Source organism: Salvelinus sp. IW2-2015, unplaced genomic scaffold, assembly GCF_002910315.2.
Source record: "Salvelinus sp. IW2-2015 unplaced genomic scaffold, ASM291031v2 Un_scaffold2682, whole genome shotgun sequence".
NCBI lineage: Eukaryota > Metazoa > Chordata > Actinopteri > Salmoniformes > Salmonidae > Salvelinus > Salvelinus sp. IW2-2015.
This window is the reverse complement of record NW_019943988.1, coordinates 44,228-56,155: the sequence shown is the minus strand read 5'-3', so window position 1 is coordinate 56,155 and position 11,928 is coordinate 44,228. Positions and strand designations below refer to the sequence as shown.

The window sequence follows — 11,928 nt, the reverse complement described above, 5'->3', positions numbered from 1 at the left end:
TACAGTGAAATGGTTACTTCCATAGTAGAGTATTTTGTTTAGACATGTAGCTAGCTAGCTAGCTAAACAATGAACCATAATCCCAACTCATAACACTACTACCCTGCAAGAATCTACAGGTAGCTAAAGCAAACCAACTAGCTAGCTAAATTCAATGCTAGTTAACATTAGGCTATAACTAGTAATGCAAATGGATCTGAGATATGAATAATATTACTACACAGATCACATAATTAACGTTAGTTAGCGTGCCAGCCAACTAACATTAGCTCGCTAGCTAACAGTATGTTTTATTTTGCAATGAAAACGACTTTATGACAAAATTAGAAACGTATAATATTTGAAAATATAGTAAGCTAGACTCTCTTAACCGTATCCATGGATGAACGGTTCTCCCTTGCCATGGTTGCCCTTAGTTTGAAGATGTAAAGACAGGTGTTTTATACAACAGCCTTATGTGTTCTCTTTTTGACTCCCTCCGCATTTGCAATCAAAAGTCAGAATTTTCTCCATCTCCTTAGCTCTGCTTCACAAGGGCATTCCACTGATTTCAAAACTCGGTCCTCCAGAAAGTACAGAGAACAACACTTATGCAGTTCTACTATGTGATATCAAAAAAGCTGCTTTAGAAAGGATTACCTACACATACTGAGCAGCTCATATTATAGACAGAAGCTACATGGCAGACCAATCAGAACTCATCTCTCGGCATGTCCAACCCACTCATTATCTCAGCCAATCATGGCTAGCAGGAAGGTTACTGACTTTTTCTGTGGCTAAACCAACTAGGCTCGTAATTAAACAATTTTATTCGTATTTACAGATGGCATAAAAGTTTGATATTAAGGCACATGAAAGTTTACATGTTCCAGAAAGCATTTCTGCCAAAAAACGCATGCTTACATTCAAATGCCTCTCCTGTAAAGTAGTGTTGCGCGACATACGCCTAGTTTCCTGAAACGAGTCACAAATCACCATTGGTCTCCCTTAGCAGTTTCCTTCCTCTCCGGCAACTGAGTTAGGAAGGGTGGTTATATCTTTGTAGTGACTGGGTGTATTGATACACCATCCAAAGCCTATTTATTAACTTCACCATGCTCAAAGGGATATTCAGCGTCTGCTATTTTGCATTTTTATACATCTACCAATCGGTTCTACCATCTCACCTGGCCAACATCCTGTGAAATTGCAGAGCGCCAAATTCAAAATACAGAAATAGTCATAATAAACATTCATAAAAATACAAGTGTTGTTGTACATACTAAGACTGTTCCCTGTTTTCAGGTGATGGTCCGGCGTATCGAGATACTTAAAGATTAACTTCTTGTTAATCCAGCCGCTTTGTCAGATTTCTAAAAGGCTTTACAGCGAAAGCATACCATGCGATTATCTGAGGACAGCGCCCCGCTTACAAAAGCATACAAACATTTTACAACCAAGTAGAGATGTCACGAAAGTCAGATATAGCGATAAAATTAATCACTTACCTTTGATGATCTTTGATGATCTTCATCTGGTTGCAGTCACAAGAGTCCCAGTTACACAATAAATGTTTGTTTTGTTCGATAAAGACCCTCTTTATATCCCAAAAACTCAGTTTTGTTGGCGCGTTTTGTTCAGTAATCCACTGGCTCAAAGACGGTCAAAACATGCAGACAAATACATCCTAATAGTACCGGTAAAAGTTCATCGAAACATGTCAAACGATGTTAATAATTAATCCTCAGGTTGTCAATTGTCTAAATTATCGATAATAATTAAACCGGACAAAAGCGCCTTCAATAGAAAGGAAAAACAACGAAGGGCGCGCACACGGTCACGCGCACAAACCAGCTCTGCATTCTTCCTCAGTCCACAGACAGAATGGTCTCATTCTTCTTCGTTTTTCAGAAAACAAGCCTAAAACAATGTCTAAAGACTTTTGACATCTAGTGGAAGCCATAGGAACTGCAATCTGGGTCCTAACCCATTATATGGCCGATAGGCTTTCAATTGAAAAGCACCAATATCAAAAATAATCCCACTATTTCTGGATGGATTTTCCTCTGGTTTTCACTGCCATATCAGTTCTGTTATACTCACAGACAATATTTTAACAGTTTTGGAAACTTTAGAGTGTTTTCTATCCAATACTAGCTTCTGGGCCTGAGTAACAGGCAGTTTACATTGGGCACCTCATTCATCCAAACTTCAAAATACTGCCCCCTACCCAAGAGAGGTTATTGACTCAAGACATTTCAGCTTTACATTTTTTATGAATACATTTTTTAAAATAATAATAACTTTGTGTGTAGATCAGTGACACAAAATGAAAATGTTTAATTCAAGCTGTATCACAACAAAATGTGGAAAAAGGGGTGTGAATACTTTCTGAAGGCACAGTATCAGAACATAACACAGATCAAAATTGGTCACACTTTTACATCATTCGCTTCATCAACTGCTACAATATGATGCAAAACACAGGCAAAACAGCATTTTGACTGCACTGGACCTTTAAGACTGCGTTTGACTGGTAATATAGAGTAGGTTTATGAAATATTTAAATCAGAGTATTGAGTTTGTAAATATAAGAAAAAGACACCATTTCACACAATGTATGTGCTTGATATGGGCCGGGTTGTGCACTAATGAGGCATTCCATTGGTTTTCAAGCGGGATATTTGCCCACCGTCGCCACAGGCGAGCTCAATCAAGCGCACCATTGGATTGACCGGGGGAAACAATTAAGAGGAGCGTGTGTCAGGAGTGTCACTCTAATCACCAGCATGGAGATGCACCTGTCATCCTTCTGAAGATGTATTTAATCTCCTGACAACCCTACAGGAGGCGTTCGGCTGTAGTGTCTCAAAGAGAGAACTTTGTTCGTCTAATCTAAACCCAACGGTCAACATGCCCACCAAGAGTGCTACTGATGACCGTCTGAGCAAGTTTAAGAACAAGGGAAAAGAGCCGTCGGTAAATCAGATCTATAGCGTAGACTTAGATTCTCTAAACTGTCGAGTTAGTTGAAAGTCCTTTGTTTTTGTTCTGCATTCTTTTTTCCACTTTTCGGTTTGGATCTTTTCCCCCATCCAACTCCATGAGCGCAGGATGACAGCACTTATAGCCTTCAATCGTAACGATTTTCCGAAAAGTTTATTTATTTTTTATTGAATACCTTGTAGCCTGATATCAATGTCATTTTGTCTGTAGAAGCTCCGTGAGCGGCGGATAGCGGAGTGCGTAGAGCTGCGTAAAGCCGCGAAGAACGAGAACTTCCTCAAGAGGCGGAACATCTCCACTCTACCGGAGGATGCGGTCCAGTCTTCAGACTTCAACACCGACAACCACGAGGTACATATTTGAGTTGTTACAGTGAAGGGATGGTTCTTCCAAATTACAAAGACTGGATTCATGTTACCTAGGCTGTGAAGTCTTTGGACGAGGTATGACGCCGGCAATCCATCATTTGTCTCCACATGCTAACGTTATATCAACAAGTGTAGTACCAAACCCATTCAAGTCATGGGATTGATATTAGAGGTTTTGAACGTTGTGTGAAATGTTAATATTGACCTATGACTTGAATGGTATTTGTGCACGTGCTAAAATGTATGAGGAAACATTTCTGGTGAAAATTAACCATGGATTGATGGCAAACTGTACCTTGAAGTAACCTCTAGATAACAGTCATATTTGTGGCCTACAATCAAACCATGGTTAAGGGATGTTATACGGAGTGCCTGGACACAGCCCTTAGCTGTGGTATATTGGCCATATACCACAAACCCCTCGAGGTGCCTTGCTGTTAAACTGGTTACCAACATAATTAAAGCAGTGAAACTAGGTGTTGTCATGGCCGTTTTATATGGTCTGATATACCATGTCTTTCAGCCAATCAGCATTCAGGGCTCAAACCACCCAGTTTATAATATAAGAGTTCTTGGCACCTCCAGGTGACTGACTTTCAGGATATTGTTGGCTTATCAAAGGTATAACAGCATCCCATATAGCACCCTTCTGTACATGGTTTACCACTTTAGCCTCTATGGACCCTGGTTAAAAGGCCGCTAGAGTAGGGTGTCTGGACCCTGGTTAAAAGGCCACTAGAGTAGGGTGTCTGGACCCTAGTTAAAAGGTCCAACAGAGATAGGGTGTCTGGGCCCTGGTTAAAAGGCCACTAGAGTAGGGTGTCTGGGCCCTGGTTAAAAGGCCACTAGAGTAGGGTGTCTGGGCCCTGGTTAAAAGGCCGCTAGAGTAGGGTGTCTGGGCCCTGGTTAAAAGGCCGCTAGAGTAGGGTGTCTGGACCCTGGTTAAAAGGCCGCTAGAGTAGGGTTCCTGGACCCTGGTTAAAAGGCCGCTAGAGTAGGGTGTCTGGACCCTGGTTAAAAGGCCGCTAGAGTAGGGTGTCTGGACCCTGGTTTAAAAGGCCACTAGAGTAGGGTGTCTGGGCCCTGGTTAATAGGCCACTAGAGTAGGGTGTCTGGGCCCTGGTTAAAAGGCCACTAGAGTAGGGACTACGGTTCCATTTGGGGATCTGATCTGGTCAAGGTTGGTCCAATTCAGGAAGTGAACTCAAATTCCTATACCATGTCAGAGTATTGTGGGGATTCTTTATTTGAATGTCAGATTTCTGAGTTGAAATTGACCCTGAATTACTATTGAAAAGGATATGAGTATTTTTGTAAGTTCTCTCACGACATTTGGTTGTCATGCTTTGTCTCCAGGTGACTGTGACTACCATCGAGGAGGTTGTTGGTCATGTGAACAGTGACTGCAAGGAGAGACAGACCAGAGGATGTCAGGCTGCCAGGTAAGGTCCAGCAATGAGTTGGTTCCTTAGGTAATTGACTTTGGCGTTACTAGCAGCACTTACCAACTGGGCCGCATGACCACTTCTGGTTTATGTTGACGCTTTGGCAGCAGCCTCATTTCTCATAACTGTTAAGTCTTTGCTGCTGCATCTCGATTTTAGACTAGTCAGTCAAATGATTGTTTGAAGGTAGTAAGGGCACTGGTCAGGTCATAATCATGTCCACTGGCAAGGGAACATTGCAACATTGACTGTTTCTAATACATCTGGCTGTGTGGAAGGGGATACCTAGCCGGTTGCACCACTGAATGCATTACTTACAGAACTAGGTGACGAGACATACAGGGACTAAGGTAACTCATTCCCCCCCCGCCCCCCCCCTGTAGGAAGCTCCTGTCCCGTGAGCGTAACCCCCCTCTAAAGGAAATAGTGGAGGCAGGGCTGCTGTCCAGATTTGTTGAGTTCCTAGGGAGAGACGATGACCCCAGTCTGCAGTTTGAAGCCGCCTGGGCTCTTACCAACATCGCCTCGGGGACCTCCTGGCACACACAACAGGTGCATGCACACACAGCCCTGGGCTCTTACCAACATCGCCTCGGGGACCTCCTGGCACACACAACAGGTGCATGCACACACACAGCCCTGGGCTCTTACCAACATCGCCTCGGGGACCTCCTGGCACACACAACAGGTGCATGCACAACACACAGCCCTGGGGCTCTTACCAACATCCCTCGGGGACCTCCTGGCACACACAACAGGTGCATGCACACACACACAGCCCTGGGCTCTTACCAACATCGCCTCGGGGACCTCCTGGCACACACAACAGGTGCATGCACACACACACAGCCCTGGGCTCTTACCAACATCGCCTCGGGCACTTCCTGGCACACACAACAGGTGCATGCACACAGCCCTGGGTTGCTTCAGGTAGACTGTGGAGTCACTCACTCAGCTAGCTATGGCTCGGCTAACCTGGTGAGTCCCCCTCGGTGGTGAAAGCCTACTATACTGAACACAAAAATGTAAAACGCAACGTGTTGGTTTCATTAACTGAAATAAAAGATCCCAGAAATGTTCCAAGCTTATTTCTTAAATGTTGTGCACAGCTTACAACCCTGTTAGTGAGCGTTTCTCCTTTGCCAAGATAAACCATCCACCGGACAGGTGTGACATATCAATAAGCTGTTTAATCAGCATGGATCATTACACAGGTGCACCTTGTGCTGGGGACAATAAAAGGCCACTGTAAAATGTGCCGTTTGTCACAACACAACGCCACAGATGTTGAGGTGAGTGCAATTGGCATGCTGACTGCAGGACTGTCCAGCAGAAATGTCAACCAGAGCATTGAAGATTAATTTCTCTATCATTAGCCGCTCAATTTCGTTTTAGAGAATTTGGCAGTATGTCCAACCGGCCACAATGGCAGACCACATGTAAACGTGCCAGCCCAGGACTGCTTCACCTGGGGGATAGTCAGAGCCACCCCGACAGATGACACTGAGGAGTATTTCTAGCTAAAGCGCTTTTGTTGGGGAAACACTCTGATTGGCTGGGCCTGGCTCCCAAGTGGGCTGGGCCCCTGCCCAATCATATGAAATCCATAGATTAGGGCATAAAACCTTTCCAATTGATTTCCTTATGAACTAACTTGGTCAAAGTTTATTTTTGTTCAGTATATTTAACTTTCCAAACTGTTGCACTGTTCGGCATCCTCTAGATGGCACTGTGGAGAGCACAAGTGGTACCAGCCTTGGTGCTTGCTCTTTAATTATTTTAAACTGCATTGTTGGTTAGGGCTTGTAAGTAAACATTTCACTAAGGTCTAATACACCTGTTGTATTTGGCCGATGTGATGTAACGATTTTCTGTATGGCTTGGCTGGATTTGACTGGTGTAATGTCTCCCTCTACAGGTGGTAGAGCATGGTGCAGTACCAGCTTTCATATCTCTGCTGGCATCCCCCATGTTGCACATCAGTGAGCAGGCTGTCTGGGCCCTGGGCAACATAGCAGGTAACACAGAGCCCAGGAAACATGAGGGCAACTGGGCTTGAACAGCAGCCTACATACTAAGACTGTTCCCTGTTTTCAGGTGATGGTCCGGCGTATCGAGATACTCTGATAGAATGTAACGTGATCCCTGCTCTGCTGTCTAGAATCACCCCAGACACACCTGTAAGTTCACGTACACTTGTCCTAAGTAGGGTAGGGTCCTTAATGTACACCTGTCCTAAGTAGGGTAGGGTCCTTAATGCACACCTGTCCTAAGTAAACACACTGTAGGGTCCTTAATGTACACCTGTCCTAAGTAAACACGTTGTAGGGTCCTTAATCTACACCTGCTCTTATCTACTTTTCATGTTATGGTTTGGCTCCACCCACCAGGTGGGCTACCTTTGTCACCTGTCATGTTTGAACCAATTTTACATCCTGTTCCTTAACAAATTGTGTTCCTTCTGTTCTGACCCGCAAAATACAATTCTTAACCTCTTCTGAATCAAACTGTTTAAGATTTCACCAATTAGTATGGCTGGAACAGCTTTTCTAAGGAGTGGGAAGCTATTTACTGTCATTGAAAATAAGAATTTGTTCATCACTGACTTGCCTAGTTAAATAAAAAAAATGCCAGACGAGTTGGGTGCAAGATGCAGGTGAGGGTGGAGGCGGCTTGGCTTCAATGCATGTCATAAGATGCCCAGAGCTGAATTAGGCCTGCTGAATTAGTGTATTGAAAGTAGTCAGACCCCTTGACTTATTCCACGTTCTGTTACATTACTGACTTATTCAAAAATTTAGGGTAGGAACCGAATGAATGTTATCTTCCACCCCCCCCCCCCCCCCCCCACTTTCAGTTTCCTGAACTGGTTACAAGTCATCTCTCCTCTCCAGGTGGGATACCTTCGTAACTTGACATGGACCCTGTCTAACCTCTGTAGGAACAAGAACCCCTTCCCTCCCCTATCTGCTGTCCAACAGGTAACCTCCACTATGTTGCACTCAGTTCACTAACCCCTCATCTAGAAGTGTGCACTTCCTCATCTAGAAGTGTGCTCTTCCTCCCCCAGGTGCTGCCTTCTCTGCTTCAGCTCCTCCACCTGAGTGATCAGGATGTCTTGAGTGATGCATGCTGGGCCGTGTCCTACCTGACTGATGGTGCCAACGACCGTATCGATATTGTGGTCCAGACCGGTATTGTCCCCCGTCTGGTGGCCCTCATGGGCTTTGAGGCGCTCACTGTGGTGGTAAATAAAGTTAACTGGTTGTCTTTAAAAAGACACGTGCTCATTTACTGTCAGCGGGAGTGACCCGGGGCTCGCGATGGCGGGAGTGACCCGGGGCTCGCGATGGAGGGAGTGACCCGGGGCTCGCGATGGCGGGAGTGACCCAGGGCTCGCTATAGACTCTTAACACTACATGTGAAGGCCTATGGTGTTCTAAGTGACAGTAACTGAAGCGTATCTCTTCCCCTCCAGACCCCAGCTCTACGCTCCATAGGGAACATAGTGAGTGGCTCAGACATCCAGACTCAGGTGACTAACTATGGACTGATACCTTTTAGCAGGTTGTTTGGCCTGTAGTTGCTGTTCCCCTCGTAAGCTCTTGGAACGGTTTTGTCTGTGCCCTTGACCAAGGCACTTAACACCAACCTGCTCCAGGGTGCTGTACTATGGGTGACCCTGTAAAACCACATTTCACTACACTTAGCCAGTGGTTTTATGATTGCCTGTAAGCTTTAGGAGTTAACTAATATTCACTTGATGAAGAAATGTATTTACATTAACTGGCTACTACGCTATGATTACAAAGCTTTGGACAGTCCATTTGTATTATGAGTTCAGGTGGCTAGAGGATACTGAACTACCTGTACGCTTGATTTAACTTTGTTACTTTAATAATTGTATTCCTGTCAGGTGGCCATCGATGCAGGAGTGCTGTCTGTCCTGCCTAGTTTAATGAGACACAGCAAGCCCAGCGTCCAGAAGGAGGCAGCCTGGGCCGTATCCAACATCGCTGCTGGTCCCGCTCAACAGATTCAACAAATGCTCACCTGTGGCCTGCTGCCCCCTCTTATTGACCTGCTACGCAACGTTGGTGACACCTCACTACACCTCCACACTAGCCAACTGATACAGCAGCTACTCACCTGTGCTTTTCAGACTTCTCCTTTGGAACCCTCAGATGTTACAATGTATTTGTAGCCCTGAACTAGAACATATTAATCAAGGGCTTGTTGACAAGTTGTATCAGATGAGCTAGTTCTGGAACGGCTGGCTGGGGGCCCCGGAGGAGAGGGTTAGGAACCACTAGTCTACCGCCTGCACTTATAGACCAGAGGTGTCCTACGACGCAGGTTTTTAAGTTCACAGAAGGTAGCTGGCTGAGTTTAACACGGGATAAACGCTCATACAAATGTGGCGGTCTTTAGCATGGTCTTTAGCATGGTCTTTAGCATGGTCTTTAGCATGGTCTTTAGCATGGTCTTTAGCATGGTCTTTAGCATGGTCTTGGTCTTAGCGATGGTCTTTAGCATGGTCTTTAGCATGGCTTTAGCATGGTCTTTAGCATGGTCCTTTAGCATGGTGTCTTGTAGCATGGTCTTTAGCATGGTCTTTAGCATGGTCTTTAGCATGGTCTTTAGCATGGTTCTTTAGCATGGTAGCGTTTTAGCATGGTCTTTAGGCATGGTCTTGTACATGTTCTGAAGGATTTGTTGCCATTGACAACTCCACTTACCCTGAATGAAGTGTCTGAGCAATTAGTTGAGGACCGACTAGATCAGATTCCCTCGCAAGATTTGTCGTCCTTTTCATTTGATAAAATATTTAATGAAATATGTTTTGTTAAATAGTAGTAAAAATACAATGTGTTTAGCCTCATGCACAGTAACACTTGTAAGACATTATAAAATACACTGCTCAAAAAAATAAAGGGAACACTTAAACAACACAATGTAACTCCAAGTCAATCACACTTCTGTGAAATCAAACTGTCCACTTAGGAAGCAACACTGATTGACAATAAATTTCACATGCGTTGTGCAAATGGAATGGACAAAAGGTGGAAATTATAGGCAATTAGCAAGCACCCCCAATAAAGGAGTGATTCTGCAGGTGGTGACCACAGACCACTTCTCAGTTCCTATGCTTCCTGGCTGATGTTTTGGTCACTTTTGAATGCTGGCGGTGCTCTCACTCTAGTGGTAGCATGAGACGGAGTCTACAACCCACACAAGTGGCTCAGGTAGTGCAGCTCATCCAGGATGGCACATCAATGCGAGCTGTGGCAAAAAGGTTTGCTGTGTCTGTCAGCGTAGTGTCCAGAGCATGGAGGCGCTACCAGGAGACAGGCCAGTACATCAGGAGACGTGGAGGAGGCCGTAGGAGGGCAACAACCCAGCAGCAGGACCGCTACCTCCGCCTTTGTGCAAGGAGGTGCCACTGCCCAGAGCCCTGAAATGACCTCCAGCAGGCCACAAATGTGCAAATGTGTCAGTCAGTGTTGCTTCGTAAGTGGACAGTTTGATTTCATAGAAGTGTGATTGACTTGGAGTTACATTGTGTTTAAGTGTTCCCTTTATTTTTTTGAGCAGTGTATATCAACAGGCGAGGGGAAAGGTGGCGCATTGATAAGCTCAAGTCTGCATTAACGATCATAAGCATTTACCCTGTATTTCTGTTTTCTCGGTGACTGATGCAGTGTGGGCCACAACTAACCACCCCAGTCTAATCCCCGTATCTGGTCTCTCAGGGTGACTAAGACCCAGCGGGAGGCGGTGTGGGCCATAACTAACCACCCCAGTCTAATCCCCGTATCTGGTCTCTCAGGGTGACTTTAAGACCCAGCGCGAGGCGGTGTGGGCCATAACTAACTTCACCAGCGGGGGCACAGTGGAGCAGGTTATCCAACTGGTCCAATCAGGAGGCCTGGAGGCCATCCTCAACCTATTGACTGTCAAAGACTCCAAGACCATCCTCGTCATATTGGACGCCATCCACAACCTCTTCATGGTGAGATACCTAGTCATTGCTGCTACTTTTTAAAGTTTAAAGGGTGACCCGCTTTTCCTCCCAGGCAGCGGAGAAGCAGTCTGTTTCAGGAGCTACCTTGTCAAACCTCGTTACGTTCGTTCTCTCATCCTCTCTTGTTCCAGGCAGCAGAGAAGATGGGTGAGACTGATAAGCTGTGTCTACTGGTTGAGGAGTTGGGAGGCCTGGATAAGATCGAGATGCTGCAGAACCATGAGAATGACACCGTGTACCGTACGGCCCAGGGACTGATAGAGAAGTTCTTCACTGATGTCAGTAAATAGCACATGGGAGTAGTCAGTAAATAGCACATGGGAGTAGTCAGTAGATAGCACCTGGGAGTAGTCGGTGAGTGGCACCTGGGAGTAGTCGGTGAGTGGCACCTGGGAGTAGTCGGTGAGTGGCACCTGGGAGTAGTCGGTGAGTGGCACCTGGGAGTAGTCGGTGAGTGGCACCTGGGAGTGGTCACTAAACTGATGGTCCTTCATTGCTGTCTGAAAGGTGTTGAAGCAGTCAAGTCCTCGATCCCTCATGCCCCTCAGTGCAATGCTCCTCGTCCTCCAATTAGCTTTTGATTTGAGAACTCATTGAGTTGACTGCTTTTACACTTCAGACAGAGCCCTAGAACAATCTCATTGCATTTTCACTTTGAGAAACAATTTGTTGGTTAAAATCTAATTGATCAGGTGGGTCTAACAACATCTTGCATTGTCCCAGGAGGAGGCTGAGGGTCTGCAGACTGAAGCCACTGACACAACCTTGGCCTTCAAGACCCAGGATGTGCAGAAGACCTTCCGGTTTTAATAATCCATAGTCCAGTGTTAAAATACAACATGATTTTGAATATGTAATAAATATATTTTTTTGCACTTCTGGGCCAGCTGACTAGTTTATCATCTCCACTGTAATGTTTCATTGTTTACTAGGGTGGTATCAGATTCATACCCATCTGGGGTATATGATATTACAGATGGAGTTATTTCATACCAAATGTAACTTTATTTAAAAATGTTAGCACATTGTCAGGAGGTCTTCTGCAACCAAGAACCTTGATTGCAAAGCTAGCCACTTAGCTGGCAAGTAAACATAGTTAAGTAGA

The 11,928-nt window shown here is 45.2% G+C and overlaps 1 protein-coding gene across 2 annotated transcripts; it reads left to right on the top strand.

Annotated features, from left to right (window-relative positions):
• Positions 1 to 2,691: 2,691 nt before the first annotated feature.
• On the top strand, positions 2,692 to 11,698 carry kpna7 (karyopherin alpha 7 (importin alpha 8)). 2 transcript variants are annotated; one of them, XM_024141713.2, is made up of 13 exons: positions 2,692 to 2,958; positions 3,196 to 3,336; positions 4,710 to 4,795; positions 5,182 to 5,350; positions 6,717 to 6,816; positions 6,896 to 6,978; positions 7,693 to 7,779; positions 7,869 to 8,045; positions 8,277 to 8,333; positions 8,715 to 8,891; positions 10,629 to 10,811; positions 10,955 to 11,101; positions 11,550 to 11,698. In XM_024141713.2, the coding sequence occupies exons 1-13, from the start codon at positions 2,893 to 2,895 to the stop codon at positions 11,631 to 11,633; spliced, it is 1,557 nt and encodes a 518-aa protein (XP_023997481.1). In that variant the 5' UTR covers positions 2,692 to 2,892; the 3' UTR covers positions 11,634 to 11,698. The 2 variants fall into 2 exon arrangements, with proteins under 2 accessions (XP_023997481.1, XP_023997480.1); XM_024141712.2 differs by having other exon boundaries at positions 11,547 to 11,698.
• The last annotated feature ends 230 nt before the right edge of the window (positions 11,699 to 11,928 follow it).